Genomic DNA, 21,385 nt, shown 5'->3' with positions numbered 1-21,385 from the left:
ATTATTATAATGGGATTGCGCCATAAGTGTACAGGTAGAGAAAATGAGGAAAATACAGTGCCTCATGCAGTTTTATGTCAGCTGGAAAGATGTACTAATTAACTAACATTTAGGTTATGTTTTATCACTGTTTTACAGGAAACTTTCAGCTGGTTAAAGACATCATTGATGAAGATCTGAGTCAGGTTAATGTTACCACTGTTGATGGTGCATCTCCCTTAATGATTGCGGCTGTAACTGGACAGCTGCCCCTTGTTCAGTTCCTCGTTGAGAAAAAGGCTGATATTGATAAGCAGGATAATGTTCATGGCTGGACAGCACTAATGCAGGCCACGTACCATGGGTAAGATATGTGCTCTCTTTGTGTCTAGCAGTAAAGAAGTTTAATTTTTCTTACATCCCAATAGAAAAAATCCTCTTTGATACTGACTGTAGAAGCAGAGAGGTCTTAAAAAAAATTAAGAGACTCATGACCTCAGTTTCTCATGACTCTTGCACTGCCCTCAGCTTTTTGGAGCAGATCTGAATCATGTTTTAATCACCGTAGTATGAGAAAGACATTAAACTATTAGAGAATGTCCACAGGAGTGTAACACAGACGGTGGAGGGCCTTGAGGGGAAGCTGTGTGAGGAATGGCTGAGGTCACTTGCTTGTTCAGCCTGGAGGAGATGAGTCTGAGAGGAAAACTCATTGCCATCTATAACTTCCTCATGGGGGGAAGAGGAGGGACAGGCATTGACATCTTCTCTGTGGTGATCAGTGACAGGACCCGAGGGAATGGCCAGAAGTGTCAAGGCGAGGTTTAGGTTGGATATTAGAAAAAAGTTCTTAGCTTAGAGAGTGGTTTGGCGCTGGAAGGCACTCCCCAGGGAAGTGGTCACAGCACCAGGCCTGACAGAGTTCAAGGAGTGTTGGATCAAAGCACTCAGAGACATGGTGTGACTCTTGGGGATAGTGCTGTGCAGGGATTCTACAGTCTTGAATTCAACTGCCCTTGTGGGTCCCTTCTAACTCAGGTTATTCTGTGATTCTGTGAAGTTTGGATTTTAGAATGGGTAAAGCATTTGGGAACCTGAAGCAAGCTTAGTAAGTACTGGGAACATGGTGCTCCAGGCAGTCCCCAGGAGCCTTGGTGCATACTTCAGCTTCCATCCTTTGATGTTTTTCAGTATTGTGAAAGATTCTATCACCCCTCCTGCCAGGGTTGTAAGTCTGCATGAAGCTGTGAAACTTCAAGGCAATCAGCTTTCCATGTACCACATTTTCCAGTTGTAAAACCATTTCTGTGTTCTTCTGTTCAGCCTTTAGTTTTCATCGAGTTTTTGGAAATGCAACCAAAATAATTTCATTTTCTGTAAAGCTCCTTCGTAAATCTAAGTAGCTGCTTGGGAGTCAGACCTCAGAAATTGCCCTGGCTGGTACTTCACATGTGATGTCTATAACACTGTTTGAATACAGGATATTCAGTTCTGGAAGGTGAACTTTTCTTTGTTGTAGATAAGGCCTGCAGCAAGGTGAAGGTTCTCTTAAGTGGTAGTACATTAATTGTATAAAGGCAGGTATTCAACACCAGATTTTTTTTTTCAGTCAGCAGATCTGCTTGGACTATATAAATGCAACAAAAAGGAAAAATAGGAGGTCAAGTTGTCATTGCCTTGTGAAACTTTTCTGAAGTAGTTCTTGGGACCTTTATTGATAGTAGTGACAGAAGTGGACTAAGATCAGATTTTCTGGTGCAGCTGTTTCACATAGCATCAGTCACACAGTGTACTCCTGGAATAGGAGCAGCCAGCACAAAGTGATGGGCAGGGCTGCTAGCATGTCCCCTTGCTGGTACTCAGGTACTTTTTTGTGCAAGCACATACAAGAGTTAGTCCTGCATGTGTTCAGATGCTGGCTGTTCAGTTTACTGGAGGACGGGATTATGAAAAGTATATATCAGTCAACTTTGTAAGTTTGAAACTTTGTAAGTTAATTTTGTTAATATGCTTATCATTTGAGGTAGTGGAATTTAAAGAGTGTTTGATATTGTTCATGCTTAAGTAAAGCTGTCTAAAGGACACTGGCTCAGTGGAAAGACCAGAAGGACATCCCAGTCCTGGAAATGAGAGTGTGACTTCTTGGGAACTTAGAGCTATCCATGAAGGATAAAAGATGTCTCAAGTCACCCAAGATAATCCCAGCATCACAGCCAGCTATGAAACCCTCTCAGTGTTGTATGTTGTCATAAGTAAATAATGACAGCAGGACTGACTCCAGGGACATCTGGATCAATAGAAGAGCAGCATGAAGGCTGCAGAAGTAGAGTTGCTGTGCTAAGTTTTACCATGATGAGTAATCATAGTACAAGTGGAGGTAGGGCACCTGAAATATACAAGACCCTTGTGTGTAAAGCCACCTCACGTGCATAATACTTGTCCTTGTAATTCTATACTTTGTATCTGAACCTTTTTCTTAGCATGGAGAGTTGCAAGTTTTCATAACATCTGGAAATCTTTGAGCTCCACAGAGCCTCAGCTAACCCTTTCTCAGGACCACCAGTAGTGTGAAGGGCTTGAAGGAGGGAGCAGGCAAGGTCTCTCTGAGCCAGAGGCACTAAGAATTGATGTCTCTGAGTGCTCACAAGGTGCAGGACTGGAGAGCAGGATGGAGGGATGATAGTTCTAAAGAAGAGTAGGAAAGTAATAGGAAATACTCAGAGGAGCTGTGGTGAGGATAAGCAGAATTTTTGTTAGAAGAGAGAAGTAACAGTCATCCTCCATTTCAGGTTGATTTTGTGTGGAGTGAGTTCAGGAGTGGAAATGTAATCTGAATAAGAAATGATGCTCTGAAGTGGACATGTTGAGATCCATTTTTCAGCTTCATTATTAGAATTTGCAGTTACCTGTTGGTGCTTGAGAATGTTTTTTCTCTGTGTTGCTGATGCATGTCAAAGTTTGATTTTATACAAGGTCAGTCACTGTTAAAGAGTTTTAATATTAAATATATTTTCCCTAGCTTTGTTTTCTGTTCAGTTATTTCATAGGCTGAATTGAAGTATTGGTTTTAACTCGCAAGGCTAGTCCTGCTTATTTACTCAGGTGTATCAGAGGGGAGAGGGGCTAACTGGAGCAGGATGGTGAGTGTCTTTTATGCAGCTAGCTTTGAGGAGCTTTTGTTGGAGGTGTTTGTGTTGGTTGGCATTTAATGCTGATTGTTTTTGCATTTTAAACACCTCAGGGAAGTGATGATGTGCCCTCTCAATTATAAAATTTATAACTGTAATTAGGTGAAGTACTGTTTGAAGTTTATAAGTTATCTTCAGTCAATTTGGCTTTTCTGTATGCAATTTCTTAATGTGCAAGCTGTGAAAATGAGGTTGCATTGAAGATTTAGTGATGGCATGTGATGACTACTGAAATGTCCTTTGTCATTCCATCTGCTTTTCTGCCCTAGGCATTAATGGCTTTCATTGGAAAGGTGTTTAGCAACATATTGCAGTCACTTCCAAAGGATCAGCTTAGGAAGCTGATACTCAAATGGTGTTTTTAAGGCTAACTTTCTGCATTTTGATTAATGTAAGTCATACTGAGTAAACGTGACTGATAAAGGACTTGTGGGAGCTTTTGAAGAGCTTGTGAACAAATTTTACGCTAAGTTATTTGTAGAATGTGTAAAACTGATCTCTGATTCAGGAATAATGTTATAAAAGGCTGCAAATAGAGTATTGGGTGCTTCTTTCTTCATTTACTTGTTCTTTAATGTGATCAATGCCTTTTTTTCTTTCCTTAAAGAAACAAAAATGTTGTAAAGTATCTGTTAAATCAAGGAGCTGATGTTAACCTTCGTGCGAAAAATGGATACACAGCGTTTGACTTGATAATGCTGCTGAATGATCCAGGTATGCTATTTCAAAATGCTGTGGAGAAATGCACAATATAAACAAATATACATTCCTTCCAATCTAGAAAATACATTGCAGTTGCTAGGAAGTATCCTCTCATGTCTAGGCTGGACTGGACCAAGAAAGGACACTGTCTGAAAGTGATGGGGGTTCAGTTAATTGGTTAGATGAGTGTATACGTTTATGGGATAACAGATTTCGTGCATTCCTCTTGCTTTTGGTTCTGAAGATGCTTGAAAACTGTGCTGTTTGTGTCACCAGAGCCAGCTGTGTGGCATTTGATTGTGGGGGCACTGGTATTCTGTAGTGTCATTAGCACAGAGCTATGAGCTGGAGGTAGAAATTGCCCCTTGACAAAGAGCAGCAAAGGGCCAGGACAGAGAGAGCGTAGTGGGAACAGAACTAGGGAACTCCTGATGGAACCTCCAGCGAGAATAAATCACACCTCAGGATTCAGGTTGTTTGTGTGGGAGTGCTGTAGGACAAGACAGCATGCTTTGGGAGGCTTGAATGAAACACATTCACTTTTTGTTGCAATTTGTTTTACATACATAATTTGTTATTGTTAATCTTCCTTGGTACCTGAATTGATTTATCTGAAACCAAAACCCATTACTGCTTATGAAGTCTCTGAATTTACACCTTATGGTGGTCATGGTTACTAGCAGATTGTTTTCTATGTCAAAGGTAGATCACTAATAGTGCAACATTTTAGACAATAAATACAGAGAATTATTTTAGACCTAACTTCTGCAGCAGAATAGTTTGTCTCGCTACTTCTTTCTCTCTTGTTCAGTTCTCTTTGCCTGTCTGAAAATCCTACCTGACTCCTGTACAAAATGCAGATTTACAGAATTTATTTTTTTTGCTTTCCTGTCTCCTGTCATGCTTATTCTTTTTCATCCTCTTACTTTTTTTCTTACTTCTTTTTTGTCCATGTTTTTCTTACCATTTATTTTCAGTCCCTTCATTGTCCAGGCTGAACATCTTCTTTCTCTTTGGGATTTACTTTCGAACTTCTTTCTGCAACCTACACTTGAAGAAAGAATATTCATTTTTCTCTACTCTCTTCTGTGCCAGGTGAGAAAAGGGAACATCTCAATATTGTTCTTAACTTGTACAAAGTGTGAGAGAGGGCAGTTCACTTGGTCACACATGACTGATTCCAGCTGAGTAGCATCCTTATTTATATTGATAAAAACCTTTAGAGAGATGGTAAGACTGCAGCCCAAATTGTGGAGAGAAGACATGGGAAAATAGGTCAAGAAAGAAAGGTTTGGGGGTTCATCTGCTTTGTGTTTGAGAGGTAGATCAATTGCTACTTATATGTGATTTACAGGGAAAATGTCAGTGCATCGGTTGTAATTCGGGAAAGCAAAACAGGCCAAACATTATCTTAATTTGCTTCCTTTTAGATACAGAGCTTGTAAGGTTACTGGCATCAGCATGCATGCAAGTAGATAAAGACAAGAATAAAGTGAACAACAGATCATCTCTGCCTCGTTCCAGAAGTAGGCAATCCTTAAATGTCCCGATCTTGCCAGATGACAAAGGAGGCCTAAAGGTAAATATATTCATTCTTGGTAAAACCTCATTAATTCCTGTAATGTATAAGCAGAAAAAATAATTGCTAAGTCTTTTGGATCTAATATGTAACTGGGTTTGTTGGGGAGTTGTGTGTGTTTCTGAATTCCTCGTTGACAGTATGTTCTGATTTTGTGGAGTGTAGCAGGTATTCAACTTCCTTTTCATCAGGTAGCAAGGCATTGAAGCATTTGCATTGAAGCATTTCAGTGCCTAGAAATAGATCTCATGATTAAGTGGAAAGTACCATGTTAATAAGTTTGGAACTCAATTTCCATTATGATCTTGCTTTTAAATCTGGACAGAGGGTCGACTGCTTCCTAACCATAAATGGTTAACAGGCTATTGACATTGAAAATTAAAAATATCATAGCAGAGATTTTAATTTGAAGAGTTGTGGAGGAGTGTGTACTTCAGGCTTACATGTCATCTGGCATGCTGAATCCTTAACTCAAAACTGATGGTGGTCCAATAGGAAACAACATAGAGTTGGAATAAATGTATGCCAACTAAACAAAGATACTCCAACTTTCATTGACTGAAAAAGAGAAGGAAAAAGAGTTAGTTTTGTTGTTGTTGCTTGTTTCCGGGCATCAGTTTATTTAGTGAATAATCTTTAATTATGGTGCATGTGTAGTGTACCTCAGAATTTTCTGGAGTCCATGATGTCATCCTTTAAGTATAAATATTACCAGGATCTTGAAAAAAGTAATGTTAATTTCCAGGCTATTTCTGACATGAATTTTAAAGATCATTTAAAGTTCTGCTTCAGCTCAAATCTGTTTTGCAGTTTTAACTATAAAGGAACATGTTATTGTTTTCATATGATTATGCTATCATTCAATATGATACAACTTCATTGTCAATTTAGACAGAGCTATTTTACATACATGGGAGACTGTCAGAATAGCTTTTGGCTCTATGGAATACAGATCAGCAATGGATTGGATTGCAACCCTTGCAGTGTTATGACGCAAAGACTTGAATTAGGGTCATAAAAGATCGTGAGGTGAAAAAAAAACTAGTTGCCAGTGATAAGGATACAGGCACAATTATTGACATGAATTTAATAATCTGGAATATTTAAGTATTTGGCCTCAAAGCTACAGAGTATTACAGTGCTTACTAGTTATTATCAAACTTTTTCAGCAGAAATTGTATTCTGTGTAGTTCTATTAAAAATACAACCTGTAAGCCTATGTAATCCATTCTTCCATCACTTCTTAATGCTTTGCTGATCAGCCTGTCTGACCATGAGTATCTTACATATCTTACATATCTTACTCTTCTTACAAATACTCCAAAAGGATAAAAATGATATTTGCAGATGTTCTGCTGGAGAGCAATGTCATAATAGGCATGACTCTTTGGGACAGTATGGCTGTGGTGAGGGGACCTCTCCTGGGATTTGTAGCAACTGTGTTTCTGTGTGAACAGCTGCCCTGTGGTGAGCTGGAACTGTGAACAAAAGAAACTTACGGCAACTCTACACCATTGTTTTGTTTAGATCAGTGCAAATGACTGAGTGTACGGTCTGCAGGGTCATGGAAATGTGAGAGTGAGAGGGAATTCATGAGGCTCACTTGCCTTAGCATCAGGAGACAGAACAAATACACCAAGAACATCTTTGATAGATATTCAGTTCACTCTTCTTTCACTGTAGTGAAGATTCCCATATCCCATGGTTTTTCCATTAGCACCCAGTTCCACTGCTTGATGCTTTTTTGGGTTAGAATTTTTTCACCCTGAAATTTTTCCTTTTGTTGCCCATTAAATTGATTGAATCTTGTTCAGTGGTCACCTTCATTTTTGTAAGAACTGTATAAATAATTGAAGAACTATAATATTTAATATTTTTTCTAGTCTAAACAAAATTGATTAATGCAAATTTCCTTGTTTGTATGTTTTGATTCCTAAACTTTTGACTATTTCTAGTATGTATGTTATCTGTCAAGATGAGGATTTTAAAATGAGTGGTGAGATTCTGACCAGGGTCACAGTATCACTTAGTGGCATACAAAAATTCTGTCACAGATGTGTTTCCTTTTTGCCAGTGAAATTCACTTTTTTTTTTTCAGCAGTAACACTGTGCATCTATACTGAGTTTCTGCTATGTTGTGATTGATTTTTTTTCTTTAGTACACCTGCTTATTTCCTTGCTTTTTTTCCCCTACATTAGTACACTTGATTTCTTCTTGCATGCCAGCTTGAACCTCCACTGAAAAATGTCAATTTGGCAGTGTTTAAATTTAGAGTGTTAAAGGTGATTACAAAACTGTCTAATGGATGTCTTCCTTAGACTACAGAAAAATACGTTGTGTTTCATTGCTGCAGTTGTTAGTGAACATTCCCAAATCTATTGCACAAAGTATGTTCTCCCAGTTTGAGATCAAATAATTTGCAATTTGTCTCATTTTTTGGCTGTGGTCTTTTCCCTGTATTAATTTTACTTGAACCATATTTTTCTTAATTGTTTGATGAATGCTACATGAAATAGCAATAAAAGCTTTAATAAAGTCAAGCTGCATTCCAACTTTTCTTCCCTTCTGCTCACTTGACTGGTTATTCTGTCAAAAAGAGATTCATTTGGTAGAGTTTATTTTCAACAAACCTATGCTGGCTGTGTCTTGTGAGCTGTGATGACATAAGAAGTTTTTTCAGTTATGCCTTTTCATGGTAAGCATTTTGATCAGTAAATTTTCAGATTTTCCCTTTTCAGTGATTGTATATTTGCCTTTTGCCTGATTTCTGTAACTTCTTCCATACTTTTTAGTGAAGATAATATTTATTCAGAGGTCATGTTGCCTATAATTAACCTGGGGTAATTTTAATCAATATTGTCTGGTTCTAATTTGTCTAGTTCTCATTTAAATACTCTTACTCTGTTAAGCAAATGCACATATATTCCTGCCTTCCTCCTGTTAATGGTACTAAATCATACTAAAATACCTGATTACAGCTAGGCTGCTTATGAAGTTTAAAAAAATAAATGCTTTTCAGTTTCACCTCTTGTTTGACCACTTTTGTCATTAACTAGTAGACTTTTTGTGATGTTTCTTTTATTTTTAGTTTGTGCACTGCATTGGCCCCTATTCCTTTACCTGCTGATAACATAGTGGATATTCATGATCTCATTCTTCACCTCTATCGCACAAGAACTGTTAACTGATTTGTTTCTTACCATTTCATGGCCTCTGTATGAATCAAGACGGGTGGGTAACCAAGGCAACCACCAAGCCGTAGCTGAAATGCAAGGAGAAGATTTATTTTGTTACCTCAAGGACAAGGCTGGGTGCCAGAGATGCACTGGGACCCAGGCTTCAATAGGTTTAGTTCATCCTCTAAGTCAGGGCTTCGGGTGTGGCTGTGAGAGTGTGTTACCTCTGCACAGAAATTCTACTTCTCCAGTCAGGCAGAGGATGAACAACACCAGGCATAATGAATGGAGTTTCCCACACCTACATTTTTCGCATTCCCAGCTGAATGGTCACTTTGAGCAGGAACTCTTCCCTTCTCTTATTTGATTTTAACCCTTTCCTCCCAAAAGCCTCAAAACCAAAGTTGTCCCTTTTGCATATGCAAAAATTTTATTTCCTTTGTTTTTTTTCTTCTTGCCTGTTCTTCTTCAGCAAATTACACTCTCAATGTCAGTCTTAGAGCAGTGTGAATTACTACATTCAGTTTCTCTTCTAGATTAAAATTATTTGAGGGCAGAGATTTCCAGTTCTTCCCCTTAATCTTTTATTCCTAGCATTTTTACAAATGTCTAAGGTATTTCTAAAATGGAAACGCCATTTTTCTAGTTCTTTGATACTGTTGCCTTCTCCCACTGCTGCTAGATTTCAGCCTTTTTATAGACACTATTTTTAACCAGGAATGAATTTTTGTTACTTGAATGCCTCAGTCTATTTAAAGCCCTTTATTACAGCTTCTGTACATGTGTGATGTGGTAGGGGTATATGGAGAGGCTGCAAACTCCTACAACAGCAAACTAAAAACTCCAGAGATCAGACCATCATACTGTGAACACCAGAAGACAAGGTGAACCTCTCCAGTGCCATTACTTTCTTGCCAGAGAGCAGTGATTTTTGTCTGGTACCATAGTGGCTGTATTTACTCCATTTTGGGGTAGTTTGTGGTGTGAGTGTATGTTCAGGGAGCAGAAGCACTGTGGGTAGGAGTAACAGATGATGGGCAGTTAGAAGTGATCTTTCTTACAGAAAGCAAGGTAGCTTCAGTGACCAAAACCAAACTCTCTTTTGTAAGCTCATTGTAGTCTATGGTAAAGCTGGATGAACTTCCAGTTCCTTTGGAAGGTGAATAAATGCTGAACTGTGGGTTTTATTGCTTTCTCAGAGCTATTTGTCTCTCTTGCCTTTTTTCATCAGATCTTTGTTGCTGAAAGTAATGGAAATCTTTATTAGTTGTGACACCAAAGAGATACAGAGGTCTGAGAACTCTATACATTACTAATGCTCTGTGCAGATCTAAAATGTTTTTATTGGTCTTCTGCTACAAGGATTAATAGGTAGAGGATAAGTATAAAAAAGTTGCAAAGACATGTATCAGTGAGTAGTTGAAAAATATTAAATGCCAAGAAGAGAGAAGAATATGTATTGTGAGAAAGGGTTGTTACCTGGATTTGCTATCACTTAAAGCTACCCTGATGAAGTGTTGCTATTTTAACATTAGTTTTTTAAAAAAGTGTTCCAGAAAGAGAAGGAGAAACTTAATAAATAATCAGAAGGTACTTACAATCTGATTTACCTAGAAGCTACATAATTTTTTGTGCAAAAGGCATAGGTTTGTATAGTCTAGAGAAATATCTTACTGAAGACTTGAAGCAACTTGCGCTGTCTGCCTGTAAAAATGTGCAGGTCTGTGAATATTTGAATAAATTTTACTTTGAGCAAAGTCTTTTTGCATAACAGTTTCCACATATGTGATATGTGTATGGATGGAGGTTATAGGTACATAGTCCTAAGGTTTATGTTGTTTTCACAGCTGCTGTTTCCTTGCCTTGCTCTTTTTCAGTTTATAGTCTTCCCAGTCTGGTTAAATTATCTATATAGAAGTACTGTATGGATGTGGACCTTTAGTTTGACAGAAATATTATCAGAACTCTTACAATTTGCCACTGGTTTTGAAAATCTTGGCAAGAAGCTTTGATGCAGATTACATAACCTCATATGCACACCTATAAAAAGCATAAAATAGAGATGCCACTCATTGATTCCAGAGAGAGCAAAAATCTATGGTGAAATTGGAAGTTAATGGGAAAATTAAATATTTTCTATGTAGCTACAAAAATTCCCTATTCAAATTGCCCTAATACTTCTATCTACTTTGGCCTTCCAGGTACTGTGGAAACACATTTTAAAATATTTTCCAGGTGAAAAATAAGGGAAGAGATAATTATTACGCATGCAAATTACACTGAAGGATTCTGTTGGTAACTGCAAACCACTTTAGCATTGCTTTTTACCTTTTTTCAAAAACTCCTTGGTGAAATTATCGCTTCTCTAATGATTGCTTAATTATACATCTGTTTTCCTCTTTTATTTTTCCTTTTAGTTGGAATTAAATTGTTGTGTCTTCTTTTCAATCTAGTCCTGGTGGAGCAGGATGTCCAATCGATTCCGCAAGCTGAAGTTGACTCAGACATTGCGCCATGGATTTCCTTCTAATCAGTTTGTGCCTTTTCCGGATGAGGCTGAACCATCATTAAATTCCACTATAAAAGTAGCCTCACAGAGTGATACAGACATCTCTGGAACCCTTGATGCTGCTCCAGCTTGGAACACAAATAACAAATCTAGTGGTAAAGGCAGAGTTGTATTGTGGGAAATGAATTCTTGTGGGGTGGTCGGGATGATATTATTTCTGATTTACTGGTTTAGTTCTGCTTTAGCTTAATATAAGTGAAAAAACGTAATGTATTTGTAGTCTGTAGAAAGAGAGATGTTTGTACTCGTTGTTGATCGTGCTGAGTGCTGTAGCATTTAAGCAGAAAATACTAATAGAACCGTGTTACTGTTTTTTAGTAAACGCCATTAAATTAAGACCAGTCACTGAAAAGTGTTAATATCTTCCATAAAAATTCCCCACTGTCTGAATGCAAAGTAAGACTTGGCTTAACTTTAGCTGAGGTGCATGGGAGTGTCACTCATACTGTGTGCGTACTGAGGGTAAAGCTGTTGGTTGTTTAAAAGCAATGAGCTAGCCTTCGAAACAGAAGTAGAAACATGTAAAAAACAAAACATAATTTATGTATTTTTCAGGTGCAAACAGTGTGAAAGGAGAAAAGGACGATGAATTATTGAAAACTATGGTATGTTGCAGTGTTTTTGGTGTTTCAGCCTAATTCAGAGGGTCATGTAGCTCCCATAATTTTTGCAGTTTTTTGCCTCCTGTCCAAGTCACTTCTAGAAAAAGAGCTTGTTTGTAGTCACTAGACATGAACTGATAGGCTTTGATATCCCAGTAGTTCTTAGACTAGAAAGTACTAAAAGTAGTGTGATATGGAAGCTGTACAGACTTCTTTCAAGAGTTATCCATACCTTTGTTTGATCAGCAATGAAATAGTAAAATAAATGGAACAGCTGCTTAGTTCCTGACAACTATTATGAAGTGAGGAAAACATGGATGGAACATGGTACAATGGAGATGTGAAATCACTAGTAGAGACAACCATGAAATATCTAGTTTGGGAGGTGTATTTGTGTTATTCTGTTTCTTCTTTTGTTATGCTATAGCTTTATATTCCCCTGCAGCTTTCTCCCTGGTGATGTCATTAAATTTGGATGGTTATTATCTTTATGTTCTTTCAAAAGAAGTTTGAGTTCTTTTGTAAGAACTTTTGATATGACTGACTGACAGAACTCCAGGGAGCCAAAGCAGCTGAGGTGTTTTTGTCTCTTTCTGCAGTACACATACAGCAGGAACATGCAGTTGCTCACTGTTTCCAGTCATCCTGTCTGGGAATACAGAGAGGTCTGCATTGTTGTTTCTTTGGAAATTCATTGTTATTCTTGTGAAAGTCAACTTGAGCAATATTTAGCCCGGTAATGGAAGAGACAGTTTTCTGCCGCTTAATGAGCTATACTCATTGCATCAAATGAATAAGCATAATATTGAGGGTTACCACAGTGTTCATTGGTTTCTCTCTTGTTATTATGTCTTGTGCTTCTCCTCAAATAGTACTTTTGTGTCTCATTTCTGTTCTTTTCAAATGTGTTTTCATCTTTTTGCTTAACTTAGTATTTTGAAACCACATCACCAGGTCCCAGTAAACTTTCTTAAGAAGTGACTCTTTCCCCACCCTTTTCTTTGTTCCCCTTTCTCAGCTGAGGAGCAGTGCTCCATTCACCAGGCTGCCCAGTGATAAGCTGAAAGCAGTGATACCACCTTTCTTACCACCCTCAAGCTTTGAGCTTTGGAATTCTGACCGAACCCGACTCAGCAAGGATGGCAAAGCTGAACAGATGAGAACTGCCTGGCCACAGAGAGCAGTCAAGCACGATTTTAACAGCAGTGGAAACTCTGATATAGTAAGCAAACTAAATGTGTATGAAAATACTATGTGCTATGCCCTCGCCCCATTGTCTGGTGAGCCATTCTGTTTCTGATTAGAAATTTCTTCTAACCCACTGTTTCAGCAATGGCTTGTCCATTTAAGCAGTGCTGCTTAGGAAGAATGCACATCTGTATGTAAGGAGCATAATGAAACAAGTGTTCTGTATGAAGTGAAACAACATTTTTTTAAATTTGGTTTGGTTTTGGGGGGTTATTGATTTTGTTTGGTTTTTTGTTTTGTTTGGTTTTTTTTGGGGTTTTTTTGCTGTTAACCAGAACCACCAACAGTATGGTAGAAACTGCTCTGATTTGAAAAAAAGACCAGGGACAGTAGAAAAGAATAAAAATTGCTCAATTTTTAGTAACTGAGCAGGAAGGAAGAAATATCAGTAAGACCAATATACAGACATAATATGCTGAAAATTAGCAATAGATAAAATTGTAGCAAGTAGTGATCAAGTGGACTCGAAGGCACACAGCTTTAAATTGGAAAAAGTCTTGATTATTTATGTTTTTTTAATAGAAGGAGCTTTCCTGATTCTACAATGCTTTCAGTCAAAAGGCAAGCCAAGAGTAAACTAGGTGGTTTGTATTGAGCTAGGAAATTAAACAACTTTGACAGCCTTCTCTTTCATAGTTGGAGGATTTAAAGGAGAAGTGCTAACTCCCCTAACTGTAGACTGTAATAACTACATGTAGAGAAGACCAGTCCAGAATTGTGTTTCAATGTCAGTTCTAGACATGGGACAGTGAAGACATTTAGGAGGAATTTTTTTTCTCTTTCCTTTTTTTTATGTGGATGCTGGCTTAATACCAGTAGAGGTGATTTAGGAGGAATAAGGCAGAATAAGGAAAGTGACATAACAGGAAGGTATGTGTTTATCATCCCAAAAAAGATGATTGTAGTAACATAGCTGGATAATTGGCTTGTGTATAAAGTGAGGGGTAGGGAAGGACTAGCCATAAGTCCTTCTGTGGGGAATGAAGGATCTTGCTGAAGGTGTAGGAAGGAGGGAAACAGTAAGTCAGAGATGGAAGAAGTGATTTGAGCAACAGAGTAAGAAATATTAAAAACCTGAGCTGCAAAAGCTCATATGTCAAGCGGCTGGCAGTTGCCAGTGGTGTAAAAGCAAAAGAAAAGTGGCTGAGGATTTGGGTAGTGTATAGCTGGATCAGTAGTGCCTCACTTAATAAAACTCAATAAAGTGGTGCAGCTGGCTGTTTAGATTGTAGGGAATATAGAAATGCAACTGGTGGAGAGCAAGTTTATATCACTTCTTGCAGCTTAGTTTGTAAGAAACAAATATGTGATGGATGGGAAGGTGGTAGCTGTTTTGTAAGATGAGAGAGACAAAGCCGGGATTCTGCAGGAAAGAAATTTCACATGTGATAATTTTTTTGCTTCCCTACTCCTCATAATACTGTGTAAATCATATCTCAGGTGCATCATATATGCTCATTTTCGTTGGTCAAAGATTAAGAAGAATTAATGGCTTAATGTGTTGTAATTTATTTCATTGAATAAATGTATTCAGTATATATATATTTATATAGGTATATATTCAGTATATATGTATATGTAGAATAAGATTCTTTCTGATATCCCCTTTGTTCTTCAGTGCAAGTTTCAGAACTTGGGATAAAGAAAATAGCAGTTGAAGTTTGCTCTTTATTTTTCTCAATCAAGAAAGAACAAATTATTTTTCATTTTGTTTTCCAGACATCTGTTAGCAAAGGTACTAGACCAGTCAAATTGCCAGCATTTGCAAGAAGGCCAGCATCTCCTTCAAATTCCAATAACTTCAACCATTCTCCCCATTCTTCTGGTGGATCTAATAACATTGCAGGAATTAACAGGCATGGAGGAGAACTGCATAACAGATCAGGTACCATTTTTAATAAGAAAGTAATTTGTATCTGATTCAGTTAAAAAGTTAGTGTTTGTGATGATGGTAGAAGATAGTAAACTTTTTCTGAGTGCTCCTACCGTTGTAGAAGCAAAGCTTCTGTAAATTTAGAGGACTCGGGATTGGACTTCAAACACTTACATAAGGGAAGAACAGCCTTACATCTGCTACAGAACTCTCAGTGGTCAGCCCATCTCATGCAGATTTTACTGGATTCACCCATGGTGGGTCAGGCTCATTGCACCACGCATGTCATAGCAGCAGGCATAGGAGCCAGCCAGCTCTTACTTTCTGTTTGAAATAAAAGCTAGTTTTCAATTAAAACCAAAGCTGCATGCATTGTATCTTGTAGTTGTTGAAGACAATGTGGTGAAGTGGCTTATGAACACTATGTCCAAAGGTATGAAAGTCAGCTCTGTGTGTGTATAGACAGGGCTGGCTTCCCTCTTCTGCTACTGATCTCTGTGCTTTATTCTGCTGTAGAAATCTGAACCTTGCAATTGTCTTATAATTTATCCAGACAGTTTTTAAAAGAAAGTGAATGTTTGAGAGTTAACAAAAGTATGGTTTCCTTTACATTTCAAAAGTATGGTTTCCTTTACTGGGTTTATTTTATTTTTTGTTCTAGGTGGCAGTGCAGATAATGTTTTGTCTCAGATTGCAGCCCAAAGAAGAAAAGCAGCAGGCTTACCTGAACAGAAACCCAGCCAACAGCACAGTCCAGTCCAGTCAACTCCTTCATCTACTGTGTCGGATTTGCAGTGTGCTCAGGTTGTTGGCAATGGAAATGTTGTAAAGGTAATGGGAAATGTAAAATTTTGCACTCCAAATAAGTCATATCTCATTCATGGGTGGCTGGTGCACAACACTGCACAGCCAAAAAAGAATGAACACTTGGTATGTTAGTGGAAGCTTTTCAACTCCACAAACCTTATTTTTATAAACAGAAGATGAAACCTAATAATAAAACATGATTTTACTTTATTATTAATTTCACTTTGTTTTAAGAAAAAGTAAATGCAATGCTTGATTTTTGGGTAGATCTGCACTATTACAGTTTCTCATTATTTCTTTCTATGGACCAGAAATAATGTTTTATGTTAGTTATTCCTGGATTTTACCCTGAAGTGGTATGGTTGGTTTCTCCAGCTAGTTTCCCTTCAAAGGCTCAACCTGAATGCAGTATGACATAATTTGTACCAGGATATGGTGACCACAACAATATACACATAACCAGTCTGCTCCACTGGTGTTACTTTAAACAGTAGGTCATCACCTAAGTCAGGTTTTGTTCCTGAGGCCATGCTGTCTGTGCTGACTTACCTGTCAATTCCCAGGAATAGCTTTGCTCTCATTTTCGTGCACATACTTTGAAGTTCTTAACTGCTTTGTACACTTTTAACGGGTAAGATTTTAAATCTTCAAGACCTGCAGAGACGCAAACTGGAAAGCAGCATCATAACAGAAGATGTGACATACTATTGAGAAATTGATGGGTTTATTTACATAGAGAAACATTGCATTTCAGAGAGCAAGAGAAAGAAAACACAAAATTTGGAGTTCATGTTCTAAATGCCTGATATTCTGGAAATGTTAGAATACGTGAGCAAGAGCAAAATTTCTCCAACTTTTGCTTATGTAATCTCCAAGCAGCTCATTTTGTTTTGCTTTGTTTGCATCTTTCAGTGAGATTCTTCAAATTTTACCTGAGGAAACAAAAATTACCAGAGTATAAAATTAATACTTTTGCAGTCTTATTCTGTATTGTCTTATATGGCAACAGTACACAATATTTATATTTAATCAGTACATAAAAATGACAAATGAAATTGCAAAATTGTTCAGAAATTACATGGAAATTTCTGGAGGACAAAAATCAGAAAAAGGTGCAACTACCAATGCTGAAACAGTTTCCATGAATAGTGAACAGTCACCTTGTCTCTGATATGTCCATCCTGATTCTGGAGGGGCTAATGGTTGCTTTTCAAAGATGAGATTGGGAGCTAAAATTTCTAACTCAGCTGGACCACCAGAGTCTGAGGATTTATACCAATTCTTTGGCATATGGTAATCTGTCCTCCCTTTCTATCCTGTGTAACTGCTCCCTGAGTTATAAATGATCCATCTCTTTCTCCTGTAGACAAAACCCCTTTATCATCCTCTTCTCTCAATAAAGTCTTGTCTACAGAGCAGCTACCAAATGCTTTTTCTTTCCGAGGTGGTCTGGCCAGTATGTTTTAATTAAACTCTCAGCATGTCCCCTCAGCTTGTTTTTAACTTGTAAGTAATTTCAGAAGAGCTCCTTGTGTGCCCCCCAAAAGTCTCATTTTTCTCCAGTTATATTAATCATCCCACCAAGAGATAATACCTGTGCCAGTGAGCTTTGGACTGCAGATCCTGTGACCTTTTGTTGCAACAATGCTGCCACTAAGAAGTTTATCTACTGTTTCCACTCACAGTGGGATACATTAGGGGATAAAGGAATAGTGAAGTGCAATGTGCTGCAGATCATCTTCTGGAAAGGCTGTTCTTTGTACTGTTGAAAAGATTTTTAAACAACATTTATGCCACTGTTTTGGAAAGCCAACAGCTTTTTCAGTGCGCTTGGTTTAGATGTCTGGACAAGTTTCCTTCTATCCACCAGTAACAAAACATGTCATAGTGTGGATCTCACTATAGATATTAATGTATGACACAACTGAGGTGATTTTTGAAGATTCCTGGTGGGATAACACAATCAAATATGGATCCACCCTGGCTGAAAAGGCTAGCAGTGTGTTATTGTAATCAGCAATGTAAATGGTGGAAATTTAATGTCTATATCCATTGAGGAATGGCTTGTGTTGTCTCATTAGGTTCATGCTGTCTAAACTTGGAAATAGCTGATCTAAAAATGCAGTGATATTACACTGATCAATTTTGCAAAACTTACCCATGAGGGGTGAGATGGTGCAAGCTTTAAAGAAAAGAAAAGAAAAAAATGAATAACATTTTACAGGATGATGTAATTTAAATAAATGCAGACAATGTGCTAGGGAGGGATGACCATTCTGCAACACAAATGACCAATAACAATTTAGATGGAAATTTGGGACAAAGTTAAAATGAGTTCATGATGCTTTTCAAGGAGCTCTCAAGTTTGTATCATATTACATCTAGTCAATTCAGTGCAGGGCTAAGGAAGTATTACATTCTGACATAGGATAGAGTAATCGAAGAATGTTACCACTCAAATGAGTTTTATCTTTTAAATCTGCATCTTTTTCATTAACTAGAAATGTTCCATTTATGCCACAGCACAGAAGCAAAATTGTAAAGACAGGAAACACAGTCATTTTCATTTCTTGAATTGTTACCTAGATCAATTTTTTTATCAGTTTGTTGCAGTAGCCTGGGTGACAAAAGGTATTTAAACTCTGAATTCAGTAATCCAGTAAAAAAATCACCTTCTTTTTTGGTTATACAGTGCAGACATCAAAATGTATTTGTAGATCAAAGAAGTTAGGGAATGAGGTGCAGTGATGGTTTTTGGAAAAGTCTGTTGATATGTGTACAAATATATATATTCTGCTACCCATTTTAACTCATGTATTTTCCTGTTTTCCATGGCTACAAATGTATCAAATATTTGCTAAATTATTAATAAATCACTTGACTCCTGTTAGGTAATAATAAATTTGAAGGTTGGCTGGAAATTTCCATTCCAGTGCAGCAAGGGGCTTAATGCACCCAAAATTTAGTTTGTGCTTGCTACAAGTTTCTGGTTAATTCAGCATGAAGTACTACTTTAAATTAGCATCTCATATGTTTTGAAAATCTTTAATTGAGTCTTAAATCTATGAATGAAAATCCCTATTTTCAAGTCAAAGTAATTTACTTTATTTCTGTTATTAAACTGTTTTTATTTCTAATGCCAGTTTTACTTCTGCTTCTGCACATTCCAAGGGAGGTGGGGACGTGAGTGAGAGACTGTGTGGTGCATAGGTGCCACCTATACTTAAACCAAGATAGTCCTTCTAGAGAAAGAAAAATTGTAGCGCTTGTGAACAGTATTTGTTCACAAGAAATAATTTTCCTATTACAAAATTACAGCATTAATAAATGTATTTTCTTTATAATTTTGAGGAGAGAGACTTTAATCTTGGATAAAATCACTATTGCTTCTATTATTTTAATATAGAAAGCAGAAACTTTCTATACTAAGAAAGGTCAAGCAGAATCTTCTAGTTGTGACTACGTGCTCTCAGAAATGATACACAACTTAAGTAATGTTGAAGCATCATGTAAAGGTAAACTTTCATGTGATTATTCTTTAACTCAAATGATTGTGTATCACTAACTGCAGCAGAAACTGGAAATGAACAAAAGACCTCCATCTGGGACTTCATCTACATCTAAAAGCACGTCACCAACTCTCACACCTTCTCCATCACCTTCCCCATCTCCAAAGGTCCAAAACGCAGAGTCTTCTGTCTCTTCTTCTCACAGACACGCCAAGAGCAATGGCTCCAGCAGTGGTACTATTACAGAGGATGGTGAGTAGCTCACTGCATATTAATTCATTGAGAATAATGTGTGTTTAAGGTATAACTGTACTGGACTATTGTGTATCTGCATGAGAGTGAGGTCTCCCTTCTTTCTAGAAAATATATTATGGTGTTTCGTATAGTGAGATTGATTCTCCTGCAGTAACTGCCTTTTTCTCTCCCAAAACCTGGGATTCTTTCCATTTTACAGAGAGACTGGTATCACCTCAAAGCTAGCATATAGGTGGCCACATTTTCCCCCTTCATGGCTTAAGTCCTGTTTGCCACCCTTTGCTGAGGGTACAAAATGCACTTTCTCCACACTAGATTTTTTTAAATTAGTAAATGAAGAGAATCATATCACTACAGAGATACATTTTTCATCCATAGCAAGTCATAGCTACGTGAAGAACTGTAGTGCATTTATTTTTCTGAATTGTGAAAATAACCTTACTACAACCTCTTTTTAACTTAGAGTCCTAAGAAAGAATTATGATGTTACTACTTTTCCTGTAAGATTAGTATCTTTTAAATTAGACTTTTAGGTCTAGATTACAACATTTTAAAAGTCATTTACTGCATTGGAAACAGAGTATTAATAACTTTGTTTTCTCTTGTAAATATCTCAAAAAAAGTGAAGAAAATAACATGACTCAGAACCTTTTAAATAAGGAATGCAGGCACTTTGTACTGTTTTTGTTTTTTCTGAAATCGTCTCTATTGATTTTGGTTTATTTTCACTTACGCCAGCTTTGTCCATTAACACTAATTCCATTTGACACTGAAGACAGGTGATACTTGACTTTCTTTCTGTCCTCTTCTTATGGCTTAGCTGTAACATACTCTAGTGACTGCTGGAGCAAATCCTTTCATGTTTAGTGCCATTTTATAATGAGATCTTGATAACGTAAGTGTTGCTGATTTAGAGATGCATAAAAGCAAGAGTGCTCACTGTTGGATAATGAAGCAAATTCCCCAAGCCATCAGCTGCTCTCCTCTCACTCAGTGAAGCTCACTTTTGTGACCGTGCACTAATGCCAGGGTACTGTGAATTCCCTTGTAGCAGAGGTTGTTTGTCAGAAACCCAAGCAGCTCTGGGTTCATTGTGTTTGTAAGCTTTTGTAGTTAAGTGCTCCTTTAATTCAAGGGCTTCTCTTACTGATGTTTGATTCAGCAGCAGCAGTACAAATGCTGATATGCCAAGCAGTAATGAGAAGAATAAGTACAGAAGGTCTGTAGTGTTAACTTTTCTTTCAAGTGAACTTAAATGAATACAAAAATTGGTTTACATTGACTGTTACTGTGAAGGAACAGTAGGCAGCAGCATTCAGAGGTGTTCTTTGTTTCTTTTTAGGCAACCATTTGGTGGACCATCAACAACTTGGCCCTATTCTGAGAGCCAGTGATGTAGAGAATTATGAAAGACAAAACCATGTGAGAGTAAAAGAGGGCTCTGAAAACTTGGAAAAAGGTAATCTTACCTTCTACTATAGAACAGTATGAAAGGAGGTGCTAAATAGGAGTAACATGGCAAAAGCAGTAAGAGCTCCAAGAACCTTAGCTTGCTCCTGGCATGGAGGTAAGCAGACAAGGTACGTGTAGAGCAAATAGAGTGGGGAAGCACAGGACAAACATGTTAAACAAGAGTTGTAAAACTGAGAGGTTTCAGGGTTTGTTCAGCCTTAAAGTAATAGTACAGGAACTGGAAGAGGGCTAGAGGAAGAGAAATCATGAAGGGCCTACTCTGAAGGCGTTCTCTGTATGTGAAAGGTGTTTGGTGTTAATTGTTTATGACAATAAGACTGAGCTCAGATACCCTGAAAGTTTCTTCCCATATCATGGCCTGCAGTTCTAATCACACCAGCAGGATGAAAAATGAGTAGGGTAACTAACAACCTATAAGAAAAAG

At 37.6% G+C, this 21,385-nt stretch overlaps 1 protein-coding gene across 6 annotated transcripts in view; it reads left to right on the top strand.

Annotated features, from left to right (window-relative positions):
* ANKS6 (ankyrin repeat and sterile alpha motif domain containing 6) overlaps nt 1–21,385 on the top strand; it is a 40,490-nt gene that overhangs the window by 8,043 nt on the left and 11,062 nt on the right. For 5 of the 6 annotated variants that reach the window (XR_009114890.1, XM_058031040.1, XM_058031028.1 and 2 more), the window contains exons 4-13: nt 139–343; nt 3,775–3,881; nt 5,300–5,448; nt 11,079–11,289; nt 11,750–11,799; nt 12,815–13,018; nt 14,764–14,929; nt 15,579–15,748; nt 19,296–19,485; nt 20,831–20,947. Coding sequence is in view for 5 of the 6 variants with exons in the window: in XM_058031040.1 (XP_057887023.1) it covers nt 139–343; nt 3,775–3,881; nt 5,300–5,448; nt 11,079–11,289; nt 11,750–11,799; nt 12,815–13,018; nt 14,764–14,929; nt 15,579–15,748; nt 19,296–19,485; nt 20,831–20,947 (1,569 nt within the window). In the remaining variant the exon portion in view is untranslated. The remainder of the gene's footprint in view (nt 1–138; nt 344–3,774; nt 3,882–5,299; nt 5,449–11,078; nt 11,290–11,749; nt 11,800–12,814; nt 13,019–14,763; nt 14,930–15,578; nt 15,749–19,295; nt 19,486–20,830; nt 20,948–21,385) is intronic. The other variant, XM_058031049.1, reaches the window with a different exon arrangement.

The sequence above is a fragment of the Melospiza georgiana genome, chromosome 1, assembly GCF_028018845.1.
Source record: "Melospiza georgiana isolate bMelGeo1 chromosome 1, bMelGeo1.pri, whole genome shotgun sequence".
Taxonomy (NCBI): domain Eukaryota; kingdom Metazoa; phylum Chordata; class Aves; order Passeriformes; family Passerellidae; genus Melospiza; species Melospiza georgiana.
This window is presented reverse-complemented; position numbering and strand designations above follow the sequence as displayed.